The 27,493-nt window shown below is 36.7% G+C and overlaps 4 protein-coding genes across 4 annotated transcripts; 1 reads left to right on the top strand and 3 right to left on the bottom strand.

Annotated features, from left to right (window-relative positions):
* Positions 1-10,051: 10,051 nt before the first annotated feature.
* LOC112289368 (uncharacterized) lies at positions 10,052-11,600 on the bottom strand. The gene has a single exon (XM_024534525.3). The coding sequence runs from the start codon at positions 11,059-11,061 to the stop codon at positions 10,363-10,365; it is 699 nt and encodes a 232-aa protein (XP_024390293.1). The 5' UTR covers positions 11,062-11,600; the 3' UTR covers positions 10,052-10,362.
* Positions 11,601-14,517: 2,917 nt separating this feature from the next.
* LOC112289564 (asparagine--tRNA ligase, cytoplasmic 1) lies at positions 14,518-17,668 on the bottom strand. Its single transcript, XM_024534831.3, has 8 exons — positions 17,130-17,668; positions 16,709-17,017; positions 16,305-16,589; positions 15,995-16,180; positions 15,692-15,756; positions 15,425-15,554; positions 15,223-15,281; positions 14,518-14,988 (listed from the first exon to the last, which is right to left on the bottom strand). Exons 1-8 carry the CDS (start codon positions 17,661-17,663, stop codon positions 14,805-14,807), a joined length of 1,752 nt encoding a protein of 583 aa, XP_024390599.1. The 5' UTR covers positions 17,664-17,668; the 3' UTR covers positions 14,518-14,804.
* A 2,290-nt stretch (positions 17,669-19,958) lies between these two features.
* LOC112289901 (uncharacterized) lies at positions 19,959-21,495 on the top strand. The gene has a single exon (XM_090254656.1). The coding sequence runs from the start codon at positions 20,481-20,483 to the stop codon at positions 20,739-20,741; it is 261 nt and encodes an 86-aa protein (XP_090110782.1). The 5' UTR covers positions 19,959-20,480; the 3' UTR covers positions 20,742-21,495.
* A 1,012-nt stretch (positions 21,496-22,507) lies between these two features.
* On the bottom strand, positions 22,508-26,255 carry LOC112289566 (3-oxoacyl-[acyl-carrier-protein] synthase I, chloroplastic). Its single transcript, XM_024534832.3, has 8 exons — positions 25,820-26,255; positions 25,026-25,393; positions 24,421-24,852; positions 24,135-24,308; positions 23,839-23,952; positions 23,510-23,611; positions 23,092-23,158; positions 22,508-22,892 (listed from the first exon to the last, which is right to left on the bottom strand). Exons 1-8 carry the CDS (start codon positions 25,920-25,922, stop codon positions 22,825-22,827), a joined length of 1,428 nt encoding a protein of 475 aa, XP_024390600.1. The 5' UTR covers positions 25,923-26,255; the 3' UTR covers positions 22,508-22,824.
* Between the last annotated feature and the right edge of the window lie 1,238 nt (positions 26,256-27,493).

Below are 27,493 nucleotides of genomic sequence, written 5' to 3'. Positions count from 1 at the left end.
TAGTTGGCATCCATTTGCCATAAGGTGATGAAAAATCATCATAGATTTTTAATCCCTAATAACTTAATTAGCCAAAACATCTCCAAAAAAATTAAGTAATCTAGACATATTAATCTTTGAAAGAGATTCTCTAGAAAAACAACTTGATTTGTTGTCGTGGGAGTAATGGTTGAAGAGTAGAATAGCTCTCCATCTTCTTCCCTCACCATCACTTGTGGCTTCAAGAGCAAAGTGATTCTCTATCTTCTTCCCTCACCATCACTTGTGGCTTCAAGAGCAAAGTAATTCTCTATCTTCTTTCCTCACCATCACTTGTCACTTCAAAGGTAGAATAATTCTTCATCTTCTTCCTTCACCATCACTTGTGGCTTCAAGAGCGGAATAACTTTCTATCATTTTTTATCATATTCTAACTACAATTAACTACATTTTTTCTAAAAACCTCTAATTTCTGACAACTAATAAACAAATAACATTGTACTTGATTGAAACACCAAAAATTAAGTAAATAAAATTTTGGTGCATTATTTTGGACTCACATGGATCTACCATAGAACATTCTAAAAGAGCTTAAAGGTGGTTATTTAGGTAGGACCTACTTCTAAAACCTTTTAAAAGAGCTTAGGGTGGTTATTTAGATAGAACCTATCTAAAACTTTCTAGAAGGAATAGTTATTTTGATGGAGTCCACCATTAGAGACATTCTAACAAGTTCTAAGATGAATGAATAAAGTATAAAGAAGACTAGCTGAGGCCATTTGGATATTCGATCAAGTATGGCTTTGTTCTTTTCTTTTAGTAAAGTTTAATTTGTATTTTATATTTTATTCTTTTTTTTGCTTTATTTTATATTTTATTATTCTTTTTATTTATTTTTTATTTTTTCTATCTTATATTGTAATAGAATTTATGTTGTTATAGATTGGAAGGATTTTAGATCAAAAAAAAAAAAAAAAAAAAATCTTATTTCATTAATACTACAAGTATTAGTGTGTACTTTGGTAGTATGTTGATAGACACCATTTAGTTCAATGTTAGATATTGTCGTCATATCAAAAGCTATCACAAGCTATTTTTTAGAAGTCAGCTAGAAAGAGAAAAGGCATTATAGGAGCAAAGTCATGCAAGGAAATTACAACATGGGAGATATGGCGAAGCCATTCTAGATGGAAGCTTAGATACAACACCTATTGGACTAGATAGCTAATCTACAAAGATAAATAAAAGCCTTTAAGGCATAGGAATTGACATTTGTTAACTTGAAATTGACTAAGTTTAATACATATTCTGAGACTTTAAAGCAAAAAGATAAATGCCAATGTCTTTTTAGCATGCAACAATATTTTTAACTATTTGAAGCAAACACCATCAAAAGAATTATGTATGTAGCTAATTATTTAAGAAGTATAGTAGTCATTTGGTGGCAACATCAAGCTTATTAAGCTTAAGGTGGATTTTGTAATTGAGAGGAATTTGAGACCGAGCTTAGGAGTCAATTTTGGCCCATCAATGCAAAAAAGTTACCATACAATCAGTTGAGTAACTTTACACAGTCTAAGTTAATGCAAGTTTATGTCTTTTGATTCAAATTCCTATGTTTCCAAACTATCAACATTTTAGAGTTGAAGATAATAGATTATTTTATACAAAGGTTGAAACTTGTAGTTCAATAAGGGGTGGAATTAAAAGATTTAAAAACATTTGAGGAAGGAATAAAGATTAGAGAGAAGATTGATGCTATAGATTTCAAAAACTAAGGAGCATGACTTATAGTACAAAGTTTGATACTGCTATTCAATATTAAGGCATAACAATCATCACCAATGGAGATTGATGCCCTATAAAAATCATTAATATTACAAAGACATCAAATATTGACATAGAAGGGATTGTGTTTCTACTATTAGGAACTAAGCCATTAGATTGGAGATTGTCCAAAATGTCAAAATTTAGGCACCAACATATTGAGGTGGATTCACAATCTTGAGGCTCATTAAATCAATAAAAAAGTAGAGCATGGAAATGATGCTCTTTAATAAAGGCACCAAAGGCCAATATTAAAGATAGCTACTATTTTTCAAAGACAAATTGTATGGCCTCAGAAAACTTTTAAAAAGATTGACTAGTATCTCTAACACATTGACTAAGACGATAGCCATGTCAAATACTTATGAGTTGCAGCTCTAAAAAAAATTATATCTAAATTGAGATTGTTGACTAACTTGGAATTAAAATCAAGGTGATGAAAGGAAGAAATATATACCTAGCAAATGATCAAAAGAACGTATTGAGTGAGATATGTGAAGAACAAATTTTAAGATTGAATAGTACATGTGCCTTGAGGGAGAAATTCACAATAATAAAGCTCGAATATAATATTATCTTAAATATGCCATATGTAAAGGTAGAAAATAAGCAAGTTGATTCACTTATAAGAATGATCTTTTTTAAAGATAGTAGATGCAAGGTGACTCTTTATATCTCCGCATTGAGTGAGGTAGCAAAATAATTTACAACTAAAGGCTTACTTGTAGGAATGACCTTTATGAAGAAGAAAATACAGCATAAGCAACTAGTATATGTGGTAGTTCCAAATCCTGCGTCAATAATAGAAAAGACAACCAAAAGAGCAGAACAAGTACAGAAACTCATACATAAATATTTGAATGTCTTTTTAACCAACTTACTTAGTGGCATGCCACCTAATTGAGATGCCTACTTTCAAATAGAACTATTGCCTAGAATCAAACTAGTAAGTTAGTCAATTTATTGTCTAAGACCAAATAAACTTAAAGAGCCATAAAAGACATTAGACAAACTCTTAGAGAGGGACCTCATTTAAAAAAGTGCATTGCCATAGAGACCACATGTATTCTTTGTACCCAAAAAAGATGGTAGACTTTGGCTTTGCATCAACTATCAAGGCTTTAATAAGAAGATTATCAAGAATACATATCCACTTCTATACGTGGATGATTTTCTTAACCAACTTCAAGATACAATCATCTTTAACAAATTGGACCTTCAAAGTGGCTATTAGCTAGCACCTATGGCAAAAGAGAATATAAAAAAGATAGCATTTTATACATGCTATCGACATTTTGAATAGCTTGTTTAATTTTTTGGTCTTACTAATGCTCTAGCATCATTTGTGGGTCACATAAACAAACTATTATGAGATCTATTGGATAAGTATATAGTTTTTTTCATCAATGATATCTTAGTCTATAATAAAAAATCTCTATAAAGCATGAGCAATATCTATAGAAAGTATTGCGTAATCTACAAGATAGTTACTTCAATTACAAGTAATCAAAAAAAGAACTTTAGAAGTTGAAGGATATCTTTTTGGAGCATGTAGTGTCTTCTAAAGGCATGCATATGGAGCAGGATAAGATAAAGATGGTAGAAGATTGGCCAACCCTCAATGATACTTTCAAAGTCCACTTATTCTTAGGTCTTGCATGATATTATTACCATTTTATTTGATAATTTGTACATATTATAGCTTCACTAATAAGCTTATTAGAGAAGGGTGTTATATTTGAATAGAAAGTAGAACAACAAAGTATCTTTGATAAGTTGAAGAAGACATTCATTACTACTCCAATATTACAATTATATAAACTCAACCTTCTTTGTATACTTGATATTGATGCTTCTGACTTTGCTATTGGCACAATCCTTCAAGAAGACTTTAATAAGAATCTTCAACATGTGGCATATGAATTACATAAGCTCAAAAAGATAGAGCATAATTATTGTGCATATAATCGAGAGCAATTAGTAATTATAAATGACACAAAAGTGTGGCAATACTATCTATTGGAAAATACATTGATTGTTTGGATTAACCATCAATCCTTACTACATGATTTGCATTTGAAAAATATAAAATCATGACATCATCATTGAAAAAGATAATTACAATTCTTTGACAAATAACTTGAATAAAAGCAAGGATAATAATACACTATATCAAACATCTTATTCTGGAGATTAGACTTGAAGCTTGAATTGGAAAAGAATACAAAAGTTGCTATCATTAATAGTATCATTTCAAACATAACTAGAAGAACAAAATAGAAAGAAGATATAAATTAGGTTGTTTATTTTAAGATGATTATTGATTGAATGAAGGTGGACAATATGCAATATAAAAATTACCATCTTAGTGATGGCTTGCTCTATTTCAAGAAGCATATTTATGTACTTGATAATGCTATACTTGAAATACACATACTTTAAGAAGGACATAACATTCTAATATTTAGACATCTAGGGCGTGAAAAGACTTTAGAATAAATCTCAAGGACATAGTTTTGGATAAGTTTGAATTGTAATATTCAAACTTTTGTATGTTCTTATAAATCATACCAATTTAACAAAGTACACAACACAATATTTCTTAAGCTATTGGAGCCAATTTTACTATTCATAGCATGATAGAAGTATGTGACTATAGATCTCATTATATATTTATTGCAAATACCTCACAATCACACCATGGTTGATATCTTCAAGGACCAATTCTCAAAGCAACTTCACTTAGTTGCAATGTCCTTTAATATTAATGCTCCAACACTTGCATAGATCTTCTTCAATACTATCTTTTGTCACTATAGATTAATTCATGTCATTATTTTAAATTGAGATTTACATTTCATAGAGAGTTTTTAAGAGGCTTTGTTCAAGCTATTGGACACTCAACTTGTCATGTCCACGGCCTTCCATCCTCATATAAATAAACAAATAGAGTGTATAAATTGGACCTTAGAAGATATGCTACAAATATTTGTGGTAATTCACCATAATGATTGGGATGAATATTTCATGCCTTTGGAGGTTGCTTACAATGATAGTATTCAAGCAAGTACCAATTATTTACCATTCTTTTTTAATATTAGTCAGCATTCCATTATGCCAACAATTCTTTATCATTCCATCAATACCAACAACTTGATAACAAAGTAGTTTATACAACAGCTTACAATAGCCTTGTAAGAGGCATGGCACCACCTCCTTATTGTATAATATTAATAGAAGAAATATGCAAATAACAACTAGTAATACAAGACCTTTTGGGAGGGTAACTAGGTATTACTCTCAAATGCCAAATTTCTACTTATTACATCAACCTAAGTCCATAAGCTAACACCTCAATGGCTTGTACCTTTCTATATTTTTGTAGTGAATTCTAATGTTGCATATCACCTCAAGCTTCATTCACATATTTGGATCTATTTGGACTTTCATATTTTATAGCTCAAGGAATTTCATATTAAATTAAGGCATTCCTTGGATTGATATCAAATACTACCACCACCAATTGTAATTGATGACCAACACAAGTATGAAGTAGACAACATTTTGAAGCACCGCTACCTTCGCCATAGGGATAAATGTCTACAACTTTAGTACAAATTTCTTTGGAAAGGTTATTCCATCTATTATGTAACAAAAAAAATTGCACAAAATCTCATCCATTATTAAGAGACAATTTGGAATTACCATCGAGAGTAAAATAAGGACATGCTATATTAATAAAGGAAGATTAATAGTATTGGAGTATTTATATTATTGATATATAGAGATAGGTAGTTGGAACCATTTTTGGAAAGTTTTTAGAATTGGGGCTAGATTAGTAATCTATGTAGGATCCACCATAAAATATTCTAAAACAACTTAGAAGAGTTATTTAGATTGAATCTACCTTTAAAATCTTTTAAAAGGTTTGGTTATTTTGGTCAAGTCCACCATTAGAGACATTCTAGAAAGTTCTAAGATGGTTTGATAAAGTATAAATAGAATTAGCCAAAGCCATTTGAGTATTCAATTAGATATGGCTTTGGTTCCTTTCTCTCAATAAAGTTTGGTTTGTATTTTTTTCTTCTATTTTGTTTTATTATAATTTGCTTTGTTTTGCCTTTTATTGCTTTATTTTGTTTTTTTTTTATTTTTTGTGTCTTATATTATGATCAAATTTATATTGATGTAAATTAGAAGGATTTTAGATCATAAAAGAAGTTTAATCTTGTTTCATGCATAGTCTTTATTATTACTAGGTCTCTTTGATTTTCTAAATAATTGCACTCCTAGTCCTTGTCCTATGTTATTTCTTTGAAAAGTCTTAGATTTGTAGCCTTCTTCATCAAAATATAAGCACGGACTTTGTTGAAATTGATGCCTCTTCTCTTTTATTATAAGAGGTTTAAATCATACCACATTAATTTGCATATCTTGAGCTCCAAAGTATAGAAATAATGTATTTATTAAAACAACAAAGTATAAATTTCTAATGTATCATTTTATTAAAGTCTATAAACATTGATCTTGATAGCATTAAAATAATCAATTATCAAACTTCACACCTTGATTGATAGTTACATTGAGTATTTGAGGATCAATTAATGATAATAATAGATTTTTTACATCATCATTTAGTTCCCAATAGAATTTGCTCATGAAAACTTATTCATTCCAATTGATATCACAAGCCACTTGTCAAAAATCAAATACATAAATTGATGCAATGTGTGATCCTTGACAAAATGACCAAATCCTTATTATCACTCATTTGGCCTTGTTATGTTTTTCAAATGCTTTTATAAATGCTTCTAAAAAATTTTCAAAGTTGCTTAAGTTTAAAAATATCTTCTCAAATAAAAGAACAAAGCAAGATAAGATTGTCTTATAAATAAGGTTCCAACTAAATCAACTCACAATTCTTACATTGGATAGCACTCAGATTGTACAAAAGTTACTAATTGAATTTAGTTTACAAATTGTTGAAACTTGAACTGTATCGCATTAGACTTTTTTAGAAGATTAATCCAAGGCTCTTTACATTGTTGAATAGGTGAATTTTCTTGTTGAGGTATAGGTGCCACTACCTCTTTTGATGTAGAAGTATGAAAAAGTAGTTGCATTACAAGCTGAACTGCTCTAAGTCTTACATCATCATGAAATCTTATAAAAAATCCCTCAATTTTAGTAGTTCTATAAAATAAAGCATTCAACATGTTAATAATAACATCCAACTTGGATTTGAGAGATTCAACCATACTAACATCTTTACCTCTATATATCTTTAAAATAAAATAAAATAAAAATAAAAATAAATTATCAACTTCCAAGAATATACTTTGTAACCTCTAAAGCGCTTAGATACCTTCAAGAAGAGGGATAATTCACTCTCTATCAAGAAAGATTGAGCTCTAGTATTGATAAGAAGATTGTTTCAATAAATTGTCACGGATACTTTATACAAGAGACCAAACAAGAAATTGAATAAAAGAGTTTCAACAAAAAAGGTAACAAAAAACTTGATTAAACCAAATGAGTACAAAATCAATACCAAGAAAGATGAGCTAGACCTCTAAAAAATATGTTGTTGAAATTGAAGATCCTCTCAGCTTTAATTCGAATATATACCAAGTATCAGGAGGCTTTTCAAGAAATTTTCATATTGTTTGAAGACAAAACAATCTTAAGAAGCTTTTCAAACAACTTCCTTAATCCTCTTAGAACTTTCTTGAATCAGTTGGAATATTTTGAAAACCTTCTAAACTTCTTAGAAATCTTTTTAGAATCTTTTATTTGAATATTTTTAAAATCTATTGAAACCTTTTAGAACTTGGTAGAATATTTTTAAAATATTTCTAAAATCTTCTTATTTGATGTCTATAACATATAAAATTTAATTTATTAAAATAATATATTTTTAAAGTTTGATATAACTATTGGCATAGATAAAATATCTTTCAAATATTTTAGATATATAAACATATGTTGATACATAAATATAATATTTATAGAATTAAATAATAAAATAAAATTTAAAATATTTTTCAACATAAATACAAATAAAATCAATATTTTCATGAGCTATATTTTTTACTAAATTTAAAACCAATATTATAAATATAAGTATATTTTTTATTCATAAGTATGTATATTATTACTTATTTAAAATCCTTCAATCTTTGCATATAGATGTAGGTGTCAAAGACATAAATCACAAAAAACCAAAGGATTAATACATTCTTATATCACTTGAAAATAATTCATAATCAATCAAAGATGGTATAATATTAAGACTAGAATGACTATTGCCAAAGATAAAAAGATTAAAGACTCTTGTAAGAAAACTAAGAAAAAAAAAAGGCAATCACAATAGTAAGGAAGGTTTCACTTTTGCCTCTATATATACTATTTAATTAGAAGTTACATTGGAACATTTTATAGGACCTATGCCATGTGTCCAATTTAAAACAAGTGTTAAACATGCAAAATAATTTTCCAACATGTGCTTCACATGGCCAACTTCTATCAAAAGTTGCCAACATGTACAATACATGGCCAACTTGTTAATTAATTTTCAACCTACAAATCATCTCCAAACTTATAAAAAATCAAATCCACATCTATATAGCTTCTAAGAAATTTCTTCCCAAGATATTATCAAATTATTAACTTTTACTTACTTAAATCTAATCTTTTTTATCTAGATAATTATTAGAGTCACTTATGTTTGTGACACTAGGTTCCAACTCTAAATATTGGATATGTGGGGGTTTTCTATAGTTTAACCTTCAAAAAATTTAATACCACATATTATTCTTCTAATCAATTACGTTAATGTTATATCATCTCAACATTACAAAGTTATCAAATTCTTCTCTCAACTTTTTTTAAATGTAAGAATTTCTTATCATTTTTTATAAATATTGTCAATTTTATATAATAGAATTTTTTTTCTTTGTAATAATCCAAAATAATAATTGATTTTAAAAAAATATATATTTAAATTCTTATAAGAAAAAAGTATTCAAATAAAAACTTAAAATTAATTTATTAAATTAATATAGATAAATTTGGATTTAGCTGAAAAATAATTTAAATTTTTTTAATTAATATTTTAAAAAAAATGGTTTTATTATGTAAGAAGTAAATTTTAGTATTAATATCTTTTTTAATATTTTTTATTATAATACCATAAAAAATTAGATTGTAATGTAAAAATTTATATTAAAGATAAAATAATAATAACTTTATTATATCTATTACGTAAATTAAGATATATTTTATGATTTTTTTAATAATGATTGAATTGAATTAGATATAATGACACTTAATGCTTTACTTTTATTTTTTTTCCTTTTAGTTATAAGAATCATTTCTCAAGATAACAAAAAACTAAAATTAATAGCCAAATCTTTTATAGTATCTTGAAGAGATTTTTCTTTGTCAAAGCAAAAAAAGAAATACTATGGCTTAAAAAAACACTAGTATATTTACCAAAGCAATACATTATTTTTATACAGAAGTTTTTTTTTATAAAAATAATAATTTATAGATAGGTAGATAGATAGAATCTTGTTAATGCCACCATATTTTTTGCTATTGCTACCATAACTTATTTTTATTAAATTTTCAATAATTTTTTATTAAAATTAATTTTAATTTCTACATAATTTGAGATATTTATATTAAAAATTATTTAATTAGAAATAATATATATATATATATATATATATATATAAACATATCAAATGAGTGGTGGATTACAATGGTTGTTGCAAAAAAATTGGTGGCATTAGCAATATCCTATATATATCATACATACATACATAAAATTCTTTAAAATTATTTATTGAGTACTTTATAATTGAATGTTAAAAACAAACTTTTTTTTATTATGGATTTTTATTCAACATTCTCTCAATTATATTTTTCTATCTATTTTATTATATTCTTGAATAGCCTTTGATATAACCATTGTACACGTTGGTGTTGATGTTGATGTTTATACAACATTGACCTTGAATATGTTACTTTCATTGATGCTTCAAAAATTGTCTACAAAGTTTGGAAGAGGTTTGCATAAAAGCTTGTAGATAGAGCGATAATCCAAATAGACACTGCATGTATTCCAACAGATGTGTGTACATTGATTGCAAGGTTTTCTTTTTACTTTTTTTCTTTCCTCCCTCGCTTTGCAGCAGTAACAGATTTGCATTGTTTCAGTTTAACATTCTTGCACGCATCATCGTGTGAAGCATCGTTTATTTCTCAATTGATAAACTCATCAAAATAAAACTACAAAATTGCCCTAACATAGTCGACTCATGTCCCACTTCAGGACGAGCCTTCAACTATGTCAAGAATCGAAAAAAATTGTTTTAAAAAAATGATCTAGTTGCATCATCTTCGCCTTGTTCCACGGGCTCATTATCTACAAGCTGTGTGTCTGAAGGTGCATCGCTAACACTAGAGACTCACAGAGAAGTAAAGAATATATATACAGAATAATTTGTTTGAATGAGGGATTGAGCAGAAGAGGAATCAGAATGGGAGAACTTAACGAGACTGAGATGATGGTGATGTTGTCTCAGCTGCAGCACTTTCTGTAACATCGTGTTTGCAAATAGGGCAGAGCTTGGAGTGAATGAGTAGCCAGTGAGCTCCGCAAGGCTGATGAAAGACATGGGAGCATGGGAGCTGCACTTGCGAGTCGGCGTCCTCGAATTCCTCTTGGCAAATCACACACGCCTCGGAGACTGCTTCGGGTACTTTCTCCGGCAAGCACACAGGCAAGGCGGCCACCGTTGCAGCGGATGCAACGCAACGCACGTCCTCCAGCTGCACCAAGCTCTCGTACGTCATGTCAACGATGAGCGGTGCGAAGGACCTGTCAGTCCGATGAACGAATCCTGGGTTCGTCTCCGCAAATGAAACAGACAACGCCAGAGCGAGTTCCAAGTCCGCACCAATGTCATCGAACGCTGCGAGATGATCACTCCTTGTCAAGTCGAAGGAATCCTCCCGACGATCTTCGACTGAATCCCGCCGCCTCGAACGGCGTCGTGAGGTGGGAGGGCTAGGAGCAGCTACCACACTGAAATCCTCCTCATCGTCCTGTGCATACCCTCCCCACCTCTGTTGCTCAATTCTTCGCTGCTCGGCTGCTGCTCTTCTCCTTCTCCCTTTCCCAGCGCTCCTGGATTTGTGACCCCCAGCCGCACCCGAAGCAGAGGTGGCGACTACCGAGCTGCTCATTGCGACACTCGAAACAGAAAAAAAAAAAAAAAAAAAAAAAAAAAAAAAAACACTAGTGTTGAGAGGCTCCGGCTGCCTATGCACAGCCTCTACTTGACCCTCTTATCTACCACAAGAAAAACAGCTTCAGAAGCTAACCCTTATAGACCGGGGCACCAGCTCCAGCTCCTATCTCGCCTGGAGATTAAAACTCGCTTTGCTACGACCTCGACCACTACAACTCCGTAACACCAACGGCACCGACACCGTCTCTGAAAACAACCCAGCTTTGTTGACTCCGCCGCAAGCTTTGAAGCCACGCTCTAAACATGTTCAAATTAGTATTGGAAAACGCGTGTTTGTTGGTTTGTGGGTATGAGTGTTCCGCAAGCATGATGGCCGTTGCTTTCGTATCAAGGTCATATAAGTCAAATAAAAACATATGAGCAGATGCTACGCAGGCATCGAAGGGGGATGTGTGTAGGACAATCCTACACTGCCCAGTTTCAGCGATTGTTCGGAAACTTGCTCAGAAACCACCGACTTCATGCCCACTAAAAGTCTCGGGGAAACTTTCTAACTCTCTGAGAAGCAAACTGGCGATGCCAAGTTTAGTTGTGTTGGTCATTTAAATCTATGATGAGAGTGTTGTTTAGTCAATTGATAGACTTTTAAAATACACTACATCCAATATTAGGAGAAGATTATTTCAATAATTCAGTATCGATATCAACTTTTCTATTAAAAATAGATTTACAAAATACATTATTAACCAATTTTTAGAGCAATAGTTTGGTTCTAGTAGTTTTGTTGTTATCAACAAGATGATTATACAAAGTTCTTATAACAATAGCATACATTCACTAACAGAAAAGGCTCTACTTTTATTTTTAAGGAATTAGGATTACTACTCCTTAAAAATAATAATAATAAATCAAAGATATTGAAAGTCTAGGTAGGGAAAAAATTAAAAAATAAAGCCCTTCAAAAAGAATATCATACTTTATTTTAAAATAGATCAAGAACAAAAACAAAAACAAAACAAAACAAAACAATTATAGAAAGTTTGACTAAAAACCTCAATCAAAGTTTAAAGTAAAAAATTAAGTATAAATTTTCTAAAAAAGAATATAAATATACTAATCATAAGAGATATTAGAGTATTTAAGATTGGATTTATTTACAATTATCTACTAAGTTGTTTTTATTAGTTCTTGTCTTCAAATCCTATCTATTGTACAAATCCATTTAATTATTTAACATTTTTTACTAAAACATTAACATAAATTATGTATTTTTTTGAAAAAATCCTTGATTACTAAATATAGTTATTACTAAAGAAAAGTTTTATATATGGCTATTAAATTATTTAATTTATAGACTAGATACTTGTACTAAGAATATTTGATAAATTTGAAAGGATGTGATATTAGTGAAGGTTTATAGGAGCTATTATATAATCTCCAATTTTTCTTGCCATAATTATTAAACCAACCACACCAATTATGACAAACTTTATTATTTAATAAATGTACTCAAGATGAAGTAGAACCTTCAAAGCCTCAAGCATAACATTGCTTTGAGTACTTTTTGGCAATAAAATGTTTGAGAAGATGTTTGATTTTCAATTATTCTACTACAAGTTAGTACCACTACACTTGGTGGTTAAGAAGTTATCTTCTAAACATATTTTAAATGTCTAAGTTTAGACCAAGTTAATCAAACAGGTTCATTAACATGATGTTAGTTTAGCCATAGTTGTAAATTGAATGAGTCTATTTATACATTGGATAGTGACCAAAAGACAACATCCATAACAAAATATTCTAATGAAGTTTGATCCTTTATGAACATGAATAGATCAATATTTTAAGTTCCAGTGGATCTTTTATTAAAATAAGAGGTGTTGATACTGACATATGTCAATTATAATTAGAAATATATTTTAGAACACTCTACTACCTTCTAGAATCTAATTTTTATATATATATATATATATATAGATATAAATATTACTATTTTAAACCTTCAAAATATTTGATTCTTCTTTGAAATTTTAAATTTTTATGTGAATATCTTGGAGTTTCTAAAAATATCTTATCATCCTTACTAGCTATCAAAAATCTTCAATAGTCCTCTAGTAGTTGCAATAATAGATTTGTTATACTTATTAGATATTATACAGCTCTTTAAACCATTTTCTAGAACCTTCCACAATACCTAATTGTTACAATAAAATTTAGAAAGCACAAGAACATGCACCTTCTTATTACCAACACAGTTATGAAAGAACACAAATAAATATTCTAACTAAGCATACAAACTTATTTCTAATATAGTACTTATCATGTACTGCTAGATCTCTTGATCCCTGTTAGTGAAGAAATTATATTTATATTTCTTTGCAAAGGATATTTATCACCAAAAAGACAACTCCACTTTTAAATATATTGTAACATGTCTAAAAACACACACAAATTTCTAATTGAAAGTTCAAATTTTCATGTAATAAATATGTAAAATAAACAAATAAAATCTAATAAATACAATACGTGCTTCAGTTATGGTTTGTACTTTTCTCCACATCTGCTTGACTTTATATATTCATTTGCGATCAGAATATGAATTTCATATTAAATATGAAGACTTATTTCAACAAGAACTCGTGTTGATGTTGTATGAATCGTTATGGAAAAAAGGGCATTACACCCTAATATAAATAGGAGCCAAATTGCAAATTGGGTACAACGTATGCAATGGCAATCAAAGAAAGACAAATAAACTACTTCATATGATGCAATAAACAACACAAGTGACAACAAAAAACGATGGATTCATAATAAAGCGGCCACACAATATAATAACAATTGTATAAAGTTAAGACCTACTACAACAAATCTGTCCATAAAAAAATTGTATAAAACGAAAACTACTAAGTTTCCACAGGAGATTGTAACAAATGGTCATACAAAATAGAACTTGCTAGTGGTGAGAAGATGAAAAAGCAAAACAGCCTAACAACGCCAAGAATGGTGAAAAGGAACAACAACCGTGAACCAAAAACCCATACAGGACCTCAACTGATAAGAAAGCATGAACATTAATGTGAGCTAGTAATAAAATACGTAATGATCCATCAAAACGATAAGTACAAACCAAAAAACGCATGAACATCACGGGAAACAAATACACCAAAGGGTTGCCGACGAAGTGGTCAAATAAGTTAACATACAGCGAAGGCTGAGATATTACTCTGAAGAAGCGCGAAAGCACTCATTCCACTTAGTACGCCCAACTTGAACCCCAAACAACAAACACACGATCAAACTGACGAAACAACCAAAGTGGTGCTTTCCAAAAGTTAACTGTTGAAACTCAACCATGACAGTAAAATAAATAAATAAATGATAATACATAAATTAGTTCCAAAAATCATAAGAGAGGAATACAAGACAATATACGACTAAAACAAATACATCCATAACAATGACCACCGGCAATGGTCACCTCTGTACCTACTTCGGGCACAATATATATTTCAGGTCAATAACTGCCATACAATGCGTGAGTCCACCATTTCTAAAGAGTGAAAATGTATCACAAGCAAAGAACAGACCCCCTTCAATAGGAATATAAGCAATGACAAGCGAACCAGATTCAGATAAGCCCTACAAGGCCACAAATCAGGTCCAGCCTAGAAAGACCACAAACAAATGCTTCTACCACCAGTCACTCCATCAAAGAGTCAACACCTTCCCATCACCTCAAAGCTCCGCCTTGCCTGGATATCTCGGAAACGGAATCACGTCCCTGATGTTCTCCAACCCCGTCGCAAACAATATCATCCGCTCGAATCCAAGCCCAAACCCTGCGTGCTTCACTGTTCCGTGTCGCCGCAAATCTATGTACCACTCATACGGCTCCATCGGCAAGTTCATCTCCTTCAACCTGCGCATCCCCACACCACATCCATCCATCACTCATACACCAACCTCTGCTTCGCCACTCCACCCAACCACCCACAACCACTCACTCATCGCGCCGTTCATCTGCCTCACTTTATGTCACCTACAAAACCACCTCAATCACGTTTTCACCTTCACCTACGTTCACCACCCCACATCCCCCTTCCCGCCTCAAACCCTCTCCTCCTATCACCATCAACCCCACCACATCTCTTACCTCCTCTCAAGAACGTCCTGACGCTCCTCCCTCTGACTCCCACCCACCAGCTCTCCAACCTGCACCACATACACACACGATCCATTATGTCCACTGCAACACACACCCGATTCTCTCCCCCCGCTGTGTTCCATCTCCACCACTGTACGTCCAATTCCCACCAATCGCACTCACGTGCCGCAACACCACACCCCAAACCCACCTTCGGTACCAGCACGTCCATAGCGGCCACCGTCTTCTCGTCGTCGTTCAGCCGCATGTAAAACGCTTTTATGTCCTTCGGGTAGTTGTACACAATCACTGGCTTCTTGTATATCTCCTCTGTCAAATACCTGCATCACTCCACCCACGTCGTTCAGAACATCCCCCACTCCACTCGGCCCCGCCATCCACCATGCCCCTTCACTTTCTCCCCATCCCAGCATTCCCCATGCCTCCCCGCCTGCCCACTCCTGTTCGTTTCGCTCACCTTTCATGTTCCGATGCTAGGTCGATTCCCCATTCCACCTTGTTCTCGAACTTCTTCTCTGTCACCTGCTCAATGCAACTCCACACTTCAGCATCCCATAATCTCTCATACTCTCCACCCCAGACCACCTTTTCAACAACTACGCTCAAACCTGATCGCCGCACCACTCCGATAACGTCTCCAACCCACATATCCACCCCCCCCCCTTCAACACTACGCCTCCTAATCATTTCCCACGATACTGCTACATCCTCGTCTACATCCACACCCATTCAAGGAAACACCACACTTCGAGGTCCTTGCCTTCTCTAGTATCTCGATTGCTTCCGTGTACGTGATGCGCACGAACGGCGTCGACGCCACCAGCTTCAGACGATCCACGGCCGTCTTGTCATACATACTCGATATAAACTTCATGTCCTCCAGACAGTGGTCCAGCAACCACTGGCACATGAACCTCACGTAATCCTCCGCACAGTTCATGTCGTCCTGATCCATCCCATCCCATCCCATTCCAATCCCCCGCTTCAGCAACCGTCGCCCACCCTCGACTTCCGACTTCCACACATACTCACAATCACACCACAACCCACCCCCTGCTCGTCCAGCTCACCTGCAAGTCCGCAAACGCTATCTCTGGCTCGATCATCCAGAACTCCGCCAAGTGCCTCGTCGTGTGTGAGTTCTCCGCCCTGAACGTCGGCCCGAACGTGTACACGTTGCTCAGCGCACATGCATACGTCTCCACTTGCAGCTGCCCCGACACCGTCAGAAACGCTTGTCGTGCGAAAAAATCCGCTCCGAAATCCACCTCCCCGCCTTCTTTCCTCGGCATCCCGGGTTTCAGGCTCGCCCGTGCCTCCAAATGTGCGGCGTGCTCCTTCGCCTTCATCAGCGCCTGCACATCCACCAATTCCCGCACGGCTCAGGCGTCCGAAAACACAACCCTAACCCTCCTCTTCCTCGGGGTTTATCACTCCGGGGGTTTAGGGCTTCTCTCCGCTCCCAATTCACTACCTGCACCGACGGCTCCAACTCTTTCTTGTTCTTCTTCTGCGCCTTCAGCTCCTTCACCACCTCAGCCGCCTCCGCCACGACATCTTGGGCTGCCTCCACCTCGGCCTGGCTCGGAGGTGGGTTCGCCGCATACTCGCGATCTCTCCTTTCCGTTTCGCTGAACAGCGTCGTCACTTGGAACATCTCGCCCGCGCCCTCGCAGTCGCTGGTCGTGATGATGGGAGTGTGCACCCACATGAACCCATTCCGGTCGAAGAACGTGTGCGTCGCCACAGCCAAAGCGTGCCTGATTCGCGCCACAGCCGAAATCTGGTACACCACCCACACCAATCGTCAGACTTGCTGACCACCAGATCTCCTACCCGCATCCCCAGGAATTGCCACCAAAACCCCAGCCCACAATGCGACACAGCCCACTCACGGTGTTGGTGCGAGCCCGGAGGTGCAATTGGCTGCGAAGCGACTCCAGCGACAGCTTGGTCTTGGCGATGGGATACTTGGCGGCGTTCACGGTGCCAACATGCAGAATGGTCTCCACGAGCAGCTCCACCTTCTGCTTCTTGTCTTCAGGAGGCTCCACGAGCTTCCCTTGCACCAAGACGCTGGTCCCGGTGAGGGTGAGCTGCCGTTCCGTGGCGACAGTCGCGTCCACCAACACCTGCAAGTTGCCAATCCAGGATCCATCGTTCACCTCCAAGAAGGCAGACGCGGTCTTGCCCATGACACGGCCAGTCTTGACCCATCCTCCCACAGTCACCTTCTGCCCAATGAGCCCAACTCCACCGTCGGGTCGACCCAGAATGGATTTGATGAAGACGCGGCCGCTGTACTTGGAGTTGGCCACCATCTCCCGGTCTCCAGCAACGGAGGGAGCAGCGCCCCCGCCCTCCCTCTCCCCCGCGTCTGTCAACCCCATCCCTCCAACCCCGCGCGCCACCTCGTCCTCTAACGTCATTGTGCAATTGGAAGAACAAGTGAAGGGTGCGTTCGGGGGTTGTAAATAGAGAGGGTGAGCAGCGAAGGCGTGGGGGCGAAGGCTAATGCTGCCTTGGATGGGGGTCTGGAGGAGGGAGTTCGATTAGGGTTTATTGGCGGTATTGCTGATGGTGGACTCATGCGCTGTGGAGGAGTGGAACGAAACTGTGCAATGCCGTGTGTTGGAGGTTGAGCTTGCGCTGCTACCCCTTTCGTCTGTTTTCCATTGCTTTCGTATGAAGTAGATATTGGCATTGTTGGGTGCGCGGTGAGTGCTCTGCCACTACATACAAAAAGTTTATCATTTTTCAGTTTTTTGGGGAAACTAGCTGGACAACAGTTTTGAAAATTAGTAATAATGCTAATCTCAGATGAATGTGTTTATTTATATCCCTTCATTGGTTCTTTTTGTCTCCAATTTTACGAATTGGGGACTTTTCTGTTGACGTGATTTCTATGCCTGATCTACTTTTTCTTTTCCTCTTTAAAGATTAATTTATGGTTGGTTTAGGCAGTTTTGATATTTTGAAAATTGCACTCAAACAATTGCTTGGCTTAAATTCATACCTTACTTCGTTGGTGAAGCTGGTCACACACTATTATGTTTTACACAATATATTATTCTTGTGCATAAAATACTTAGGTATTAAATCTTACTATGTTATTTCAATTTTTTTTTTCATTTTCATGTATTAGTCAATGATCCATAATTATCAAACAAATTTAGAATTCAGTCAGAAAGTTTTTGAAAAAGTCATTTTTTTACACTGTTATTGTAAATTTTTAATCTTTCTGTAAATGTTTTTGACTTGCTATTTTGAATCAAAATTGTATAGTAATATTTTAATACACATACAAATTAAAGTTTTGCCACAAAGTTTTTGTATTAAGTTCAGATGATGATTGTAGTTAATAGTTGGCTATAATTAGGACACTATAACTAATTGTTGCATCAATTCCGTAATATATTTAAGAAGGTTTGCTGTTTTTTCAAAAAAAATATTATTTCTTATAAACGAAATAGGCTCGTCATTGTTTATTACAAGTCTTATTCTTGATGCACAATACTTTTGAAAATATAGTTTTTGTAAGGGATTGTTCTATATTTAACACTATTATATTTATCATTAACAGCATTTAATAAATATATCTAATTTAACCTTCTTGCTATTATATATATATATATATATATATTCTTTATTCCGAATTTTAGTACATGTTCTTAATTTAATGCAAACTTTAATTTGAACTTTGAATATTATATCTTTTTAATAATATCAATTGGTATACTAATTCTGATTTTTACATATATTTCTTCACTGTATGGGGAATGTTAAATAGACCCAAGCTTTTAGTAAATCAACCCACCCATCCTGACCATTATTAAAATATAATAATATCCTCTGGATTCATTTCCCCACTATTATATCTGCAACCAATAAAAACAAACCATATTAATCATGATTACCATATTCTTTATCAAGAGTAGATCTTTTTAGTAAAAGTATGGGTTTGTTTTACATTCTCCTCTGTTTATACCTTTAAGTGTTGTCAAAGTATAAATTGGCCATTAAAATAAAATAAAATAAAATAATGCATTTAAATAATCTCTAATAACCACTTTGTACTTGTATTACTTTTACTTTGATTTAATTTTACAAATCTTAGGTATTTTAGCATTGGTTGTTATATCATATATTACTATAAACAATTTTGAATGCTTGATCCATAACCAAATGTTTGTAATAGCACCTAATAGTACAAAGTTGAAGACTTTATGTCATTCACCTATTCACAATCACATAGATAATATTCTCACAATTGTCTTAAGTCTCAAAATTGTTCATTACTTGTAAACACATAATGATTCGAGTTTTCTCTATAATAAAGAAAATATTACCAGAATTAGTTAACTTTGGATTTGTAATGTGATTTATGAATCCCTATTACTTTAATACATTAATCTTCTTACATTTAAATACAAGCATGTTCAATATCTTGTTAAAAGAAATAAAGCAAACAATTAAACAAATGAAATAAAACAAACATCTGTCATACCAATTTGATAAGACCGTTTGCAATGTATGATCTTGTTTTACTAAGAATTGTTGATGTCGAACTCTATAATTTATACAATTCAATGCTTCAAAGTTCAGTATTATTAAGTTCAGTCTTACAATGTGCCCGAATGAAGTTAACACCATGCAAGAAAAGTAGAAAGGTCATGAGAGGCTGCATTTTAGGGTTAAGATTTCAGCTTCGTCTCCTTCGTCGAGTTGTCAAGCTTCGTCGGGGAAGCAGGTCGAAGTCCTCTCGTCCTTGCCAGTCGGTTCGATTGCAGAAGGGTTTGATGTGACTGCCTGGACGTTTCGAGAGCAGTCGTGATTGTCTGGCATTTTCAATTTCAAGTTGTACTGTGTTGTTGTGGTGGTAAGAGGAGTTACAGTGGAGCGGAGATAGGCTGGCAGCCGCGGGAGTGGACAACACGGCTCGACGGAAGTGGGATAAAGAGGAGTTTGCTAAGCGGGCGCGAGAGAGGGATGCGGAAGAGGAGGAGGAGGAGGAGGGGCGCCACTGAGGGAAACCGCGTGGGCCGCCCGTGCTGCGGAAGCCTCTGAAGAATCGTGACTATGAGGTTGATCTGACGTCGCGGCTTGGGAAGACGCAGGTAGTGACGCCCGTGGCGCCTTTAAGTCAGCAGGCAGGATACTTTTGTAGCGTGTGCGAGTGTGTAGTCAAAGATTCTGCGAATTATTTGGATCATATCAATGGGAAGAAGCATCAGCGGGCTCTGGGCATGTCCATGCGCGTGGAACGGGCATCGCTGCAGCAAGTTCAGGATCGGTTTGAGGCTTTGAAACGGAAGAGCAGTGCCGGAGGTTTCACGGAAGAAGATTTTGATTGTAGGATACAGAAACAAAGGGAAGAAGAGGAGGAGCGGAAGAGGTGTAAAAGAGAGAAGAAGAAGGAGAAGAAAAGGGGGAAGGAAGGGAAGGAAGGGAAGGAGGAATTTGTTGACGGTGTCGATCCAGATATTGCTGCCATGATGGGTTTTTAGGGATTCAGCACTTCGAAAAAATAGTCTCGTGCAAAATGAGTAATCAAGAATTGATTACACATATCTCGCTTATTTTCGAGACAAAGCGAGGAGTTTCACTTATCTCCAGCATCATCTTGAAGGCCTTGGCTAGTGATGTTGAGACCTCTGATTTGTTTAGCCAGATTGCAAGACGGGAAGGTTTTGGCATGACCAAGAACCTGTGGACGAATGGCTCTGCCATGGACTTCTTCGATCAGTCTGACTATGTATTTTACATCGTCCTGAAGGATCATGTCAGTGACGGGTTACTCTTGGGAGGTGTATTTGTACATTTCTAAGAGTGTAAAAAAGAAGAAGCAACGTGTAAGTGTTTACCATGTAGGATCATTCAAACCTGTAACAAGCTTCTTCTCCTTCGCTGTTAATGTGGTCTCCGATCTAATCAGTCCACTTATCAGTAAATTTGTACTAGTTATGTAACATCCGAAGGAATCCCTGTGATAAACATTCAATCAAAGTTTTGCAGGGTCGTGTTAAAGCTGAGTTTGAACACGATCATTGTAGTTGCCCAGCCAGAATCCCCAACGGGGGGGGGGGGGGGTGTACGTCAGAGGATTAGCTGCGTGGCTGCATCAAGCCCACATCTAGGTTTTCTGTTGTTGCCGCAGAAACCGACGAATCATGAGTTATGGAATCTGTTGCTATTTTCGAATGTTTACACCAAAGTTGGATATTCGAGAGTAAACTCAGGCTCTATCAGTGCTTATCATAATTTTCTTGCTTTTGTGTGAAAACTTGAGTTGAATGGACGCACGGGGAATATGAACAACTTACGCGATTCTTTATCAAATGGGAATAATATTCTTTCCACACATGATTTACGCGTTGGAAGTTCACATGAAACCCTATTGTTTACTTCCTTCGTTTGCATGTCTGATTCTCTTTATCATTTTCGCGAAGACAACCAGTTCCGTGCACACCACAACCTTCAGAAGCGGCTGTAGACAGCCAAAGTAGTCACGATCCTAGATTATTATCTGTCTGCAGTAGCGTGAAGTATCAGATACCTAAGGCACACTGAAATTCATCTGCCGTACCTAATGACAATTCCGGTAACTTTGTGAGTTGGATGTTGTGATAGGGTTCCTCTCCGTTATCAGGGGATAAGTTAAGTAATTGGTTTTGCTCTGTTACTTAAAACAATATCTGCCTGTGGTTTGCGAACGTGGTTTCCTTATTGAAAACGTGTTTGGGCCCAACAATAAAGTAATCTACATTACGGGTTTTAAATTAAAGCCGTAATTTCAGTGGTAGCGACAACTTGTGTTGACAACCATGTGCCCAAAAGAGTAGTTGCCAAAAGGAATTCCTTCCTATGCTGCGTACCAGACTGATACATTCATTAGCCTACCTCCCAAAAACTTACAAAATATGTCGTACTGAGGATCTTCCACGTCTCTGGAATAGGTAGGAAGTTTGCGGAAGCCTGGCCTCATTGATCAAGCTCAACTGCAAAAGGGATGAAGAGTCTCACAGCTGAATTCGTACTAATCAGCTTAGTTGCAAGGTTTTTCACACAATAAAACTACGTCATATCCATCCTGTACTCAGTCCGACGTCAAAGTTTGACATCCTCAAACATTGTGTGGCATGCATATAAATATCACCGAAAATACGTAACACTAATTGAACTAGATAATAAGATCAAGCATGAACGAGGGCTACACTATCAACACGAACCCAGAACAGCTTCAAAAAATGTCAGTCCACTGCTTTGTTTCAAGTTTACTGGACTCGAAAACGCATTTATTGAGGGCACCATAAAAAGCCAGTAGTGAAGTGTAAGGGCCAGGAGCAAAATCATATCACATCTAGTATGGAAATGCCTTCTAATGTTACAATCACACCGCGTTTGACGGACAAAATGAAAGATAATGACTTGTGACACTTGCTAAATATCCCGACTGAGACTACTTTCAGTGCATTCAAGCGCACAGAAAAAGGTACTTATACATGACATGAATGAACCCAGAAGTCACCATTGTTTCCAAATCCTAGCCTACAGAATAGGAAAAACCTTATGAAAATGATAAGAAACCCATTAAGCCCTGTAAGGAGCAAAAACCACGCAAGAGTTGTGCCCACCAAAGCCAAATGAATTTGAAATAGCTGCACAATATAACAATACGCAAGTTCAGAATATAAGACAAACGGGCAAACATCCAACATTTCATTCACCTCTGCCCTCTCTAACACACCCAACATGATGCATGCCTAACCAATCCGGAACACAAACACAATTGAAGCACCTTGCAGTGCCAAATTGGAGTCCCATTCAGCTACCACAATGGGGAAACAAGATACTCACCAACATTTACTTCATGCTGCTTCTTGACATTTGGCACGGTATCAAACGTCACTTGCTCCTCTGCGTTCTGCACCAGCCAATACCATTCATGCGTAAATAGGTGCTAATCAAAAAGTTATTCACTGAAACTTTGCCGGGTGTAGATTACCAACTAGTACCGCGCACTCCGCGAAATCTATTTCCAATATGTAAAAGTTCTGTCACAAAATTACGTTTCATGTAGGCATGTACTAGAGAGTTGAATTCCAACTCCGAGGACAATATTCTTCACAGAGAAGGCTTATGAAAAAGCAGCATGTAATACAAAAGACCATTTTAAACTTAAAATTGTGAGTAAACGATTTCAATTTGTTCAAAGAAACCCTACGGACAGACAACGTGATTTGTTGGTGTTCATTATGAAGACAAATGCACTCACGAATTGATTGATAGATGGATGCAACCATCCGGTTTCAATAGCTTTGATCGTAGCAATCGCTTCCAAACCTCCAGCAGCTCCAAGGCAGTGCCCAATCATGGACTGAAGAAATTCAGCAAATCATTTAAATTCAATTAAAATCTTAAGGCAGAAACTTGAACCAAAACTTCAAGGTGTTCCTCAACGTTTACAATGCAAAATCCAACTGCTATCAACGCTCCAATTTCACGGCAACACCCAGAACTGCGACGCCAACACCTTAGAATGAAGATAATTTCTCACAAGGTGAAAAAAAAAAAAAAAAAAAAAAAAAAAAAAAACTAACTAACCTTCGTGGCATTCATTTTAATCTCTGAAGTATCTTTGAAAACATTCTTCAGTGCGTTCACTTCTGCTAAATCACCCACAATTGTAGAAGTAGCATGTGCGTTGATGTAGTTCACCTGAAAACCCACCGTCAAACAAATTGATAGAAACCATGGCATGAAGTCGTATCAACAAATGGAGTAGAACTACAAATCTATGATAATCACCCAATAAACCCTATCCTACCAATACAGGGTTTGATTGAGCAATGAAGTTCACATTATAGACATTTAAAGTCACTTTGCGAGCAGAAGAATACCTCCTCAGCAGCAACTCCTGCATCTTCCAAACTCATTTCGATGCAAGATGAAACACCTAACCCATCAGCTCGGGGATCTGTCATGTGGTATGCATCACAAGTCACCCCACCTCCCAGATACTCCGCAACAATTGGTGCTCCTCGCTTCAACGCATGCTCCAGACTTTCCATTACCTTCAAACAATTGCGGCCAATCATATTAGCATCCTCAAGCAAAAATTGACCAATGATTTAAATTACAAACCATTCCAACCAACGGGTCAACACATTCAGCCGTCAAGCGTACCAGCACGCCGGCACCTTCACCCATCACGAACCCCTCACGCTCCTTGTCCCAAGGCCTGGAAGCAGTTTGTGGACTGTCATTCCTCGTCGATAATGCCCTGCAGGCCACGAAGCCACCTAATCCAATTGGGAGAATGGCTGCCTCTGTGCCTCCGGCGACCATGATCTCAGCCTCTCCTCTCCGGATGTGGTTCGCAGCTGCATAGAAACAGTAGTTGGAGGTGGCACACGCAGTTGAGATAGAGTAGTTGGGACCCATCAATCCAAGATCAATGGCGAGAAGGGCAGACCCCATGTTTGTGATCGTGTATGGGATGAAGAAAGGTGTGATCCTCTTGTGGCCCTTTTCCACCAAAGCTTGAACACCGTCGGAGAATACAGAAAGCCCACCCATACCAGTTCCTATGAGCACACCCACCTTTTTTTTGTCGACCTGGAAACAAAGACAGTGTAAGCTCAACTGAGAAACTTGAGCTTCACATGCATATACAATCATTACGTAAGTACTTCATAATATTAACTACAAAGATCGACTTCAAGCAACATGGTAACGTACTAAAAGCAGGATTTGAGCTTCCACTACATTGCTTTGCAAATTATTCTCACCTGGTTCAAGTTTTCTCCACCCAGGCCAGCGTCCTCAAGAGCTCTTTTGCCACTAACTAAGCAGTACCGGAGAGTGTCATCAAGGCGGCGATCATTCTTCCCGTCGATGTATCCTTGAGAACTGAATCCCTTAATTTGTCCAGCAAATTTCGTGGGAAACTTGGATATATCAAATCTGTCAATGGTGTCGATACCGCTGGCTCCCTCCAGAAGCTTGTCGTAGAATGTGTTGACGTCATTCCCGAAGACTGATACCAGCCCCATTCCCGTGATCACCACCCTCTTCTTGGGGTCCGTTTCTCTTTTAGGGGCGCTCTGAGCTTGAGACACCGCACACCGCACCAGGGGAACTCCGGCCTTCCCATTAGCTGTTTCAAATAGAAGACACGCAAACACAAAAGCCTTTAAGCCTCCATCGAAAATCATACAGCGAAGCTACCGCCCCAGGCAGTAGTTTATAGAACGCGAACACATCCTAACACACCATCGCCAAGCGCTTAGGACGATCGTCTATGCTGACGGACAAAACTGTGAGCTTAGCGTCCTACAAAACTTCAGTGTCTAGACCGTTTGCTGTTGCAACCATTGGATGCACCGCCACAACAAACAGCCAACAGATGCGACACGAAATCACACCCAAGCTTGCAGAACTAATGCTCAAATCATCAAGTAAAACTCAAAAATGTCCGCAACCAATTTCAAGACACTATCTCAATGCCGATTACCAATCCTAGGGTTGCGATCGACAATGCATCAGACTTAGTCATAAAACGCAAGGTGAAATAAGAACATACGCGAAGCAACAGGCGGCGCAGGACGCTGCACCAGGAGCTTGCTTTTCGAAAAACTGCCAATGCTGTAGCACTGCGACAGAGACGAAGGAGCTGCCATCGCCATTAGCAATCCAACAACTGTTTCGCGACTCAAATCTCGACTAACCCTCTCTAAGTGCCTCGTTCCCGAACTTAGACCCAACCAACTACCAACAGAACACGAGAGGGGAGTACTAGAGAGGAAGGCCTTGATCCCTCCAAATACAGCGTACAACAACGAATGCACAAGGCACCCAGTTGGCGATTGGTGGGGCTTTGGGTTTGACTGGCGATCGAAATGCGAATTGGCAGTATTAAAAACTCCGTCGCTGTAACAACCATGCCCCACAACGTTGAGGAGATCGCCCAGATGAGACCTGGCAAAGCCAATAGTAGCGTAGCGCAGCGCTACACGTACTCAGGCTACCTCAGTAACTGCACATTCATTGCAACCGGATCGGCCGAGTGTGAACGAGAAGCGCAACGAGCACTGCTCTTGTTACAGAAGTTGAGGCAGAGGTTCCTCGGGGTCTTTTCTCATTCATTCTCTGGAACTTTCTGGTTGCATGTTCATCATTCAGGGCTTTATGAAATTGGTGGCTGGAGCCCGCAGTTACATTAACCAAAGGCAGCTGGAGAATCATCCAGTGACACCAATTTCATAAACATTGCGCGAATCTAGTTGAGAGCACTTCAGCGGAGTTATCAAAGCTACCTAAAGTCGTGAAATGGGCAGCATCTGTCACTAGTCTGACCAATGGTGCCGCACAGTGTTCAGTCGTTGTTTCATGTAAAGCGCGGCGTTGACTTGGTCTTATTCACTCTCTTTTTAGTGCAACCCACAATCACGGCACAGTTGTCACAGCCAGAATTCTACCTCACTCGACGACATGGCCGAAATTGAAACACGGATGGCATGATGCCAGTGAAAGCGTGTTCCTCTAGTTTACCTGTGTCTGATCGCAAGACTTCATGCGTAACGTTGATAATTAGCAGCTCAGCCTGAAGCGAAATGGTTTGTATTTTGTTGAGAAAGAAGTTGAAGAATTGTGTATGTTAGGAAACTACGATCGGTCTCTATGTGTCACATTGAGCGATTCATTTTGATCATTAATGCTCGGTCTACAGAAATGCCTTCAGAGCGCTTAGTTGACTCTTCTGTTTGGGCCTCAACCGCTGCATCCTGCAAAGAGGAATATTGATGATGAACTATAAAAAAAAATAAAAAAGACGACAAACAAATAAACAATGCTCACCGAAAAATGATGCAAGTTTCGGCTCACTGTTGGATTTGTGTGCTGCAAGCCTTATAGCATTGAACCACCCAGGTGGCTGTACAATAGAAACTGGTTGAATGCCTTCACTATGTAATGAAACCATGAAAAACGTAACCTATCATGTTTCTTTCCTAGCTGGCTTATTTAACCATGAAGACCACAGTTTTGGAAAATGGTTCAGCACACAACGGCATCTTAAAAACTAGGGAATAGGTCTACAAGCAGTTGGAAAGTACAGTATTATCTTATTCCTCCTCAGGGTAAGAAACTACAGATTGTCATAGCACATTCAAAAAACTGTTTAAAACAAGAAAGAGAAGACATGATTTTTTATCGCTTTCTTAACAGCTTTATCTTTGTATATTCGTGTGTGTGTGTT

This window comes from Physcomitrium patens, chromosome 12, assembly GCF_059467195.1.
Source record: "Physcomitrium patens ecotype Gransden chromosome 12, ASM5946719v1, whole genome shotgun sequence".
NCBI classification, from domain to species: domain Eukaryota; kingdom Viridiplantae; phylum Streptophyta; class Bryopsida; order Funariales; family Funariaceae; genus Physcomitrium; species Physcomitrium patens.
Note: the sequence above shows the minus strand (reverse complement) of the source record. Positions and strands in the feature narration are given on the sequence as shown.

Excerpts from the sequence above, each read along its gene's own strand:
- LOC112289368 (XM_024534525.3), bottom strand. The coding sequence starts at position 11,061 with ATGAGCAGCTCGGTAGTCGCCACCTCTGCTTCGGGTGCGGCTGGGGGT.
- LOC112289564 (XM_024534831.3), bottom strand. The coding sequence starts at position 17,663 with ATGACGTTAGAGGACGAGGTGGCGCGCGGGGTTGGAGGGATGGGGTTG. Across the intron at positions 17,018-17,129 it reads TCCGGGCTCGCACCAACACC|ATTTCGGCTGTGGCGCGAAT; the intron begins GTGAGTGGGCTG and ends GTGGTGTACCAG. Across the intron at positions 16,590-16,708 it reads AGTTGGAGCCGTCGGTGCAG|GCGCTGATGAAGGCGAAGGA; the intron begins GTAGTGAATTGG and ends GTGGATGTGCAG.
- LOC112289901 (XM_090254656.1), top strand. The coding sequence starts at position 20,481 with ATGTCCATGCGCGTGGAACGGGCATCGCTGCAGCAAGTTCAGGATCGG.
- LOC112289566 (XM_024534832.3), bottom strand. The coding sequence starts at position 25,922 with ATGGCGATGGCAGCTCCTTCGTCTCTGTCGCAGTGCTACAGCATTGGC. Across the intron at positions 24,309-24,420 it reads GTGAAGGTGCCGGCGTGCTG|GTAATGGAAAGTCTGGAGCA; the intron begins GTACGCTTGACG and ends AATTGTTTGAAG. Across the intron at positions 23,612-23,838 it reads TTAAAATGAATGCCACGAAG|TCCATGATTGGGCACTGCCT; the intron begins GTTAGTTAGTTT and ends GAATTTCTTCAG.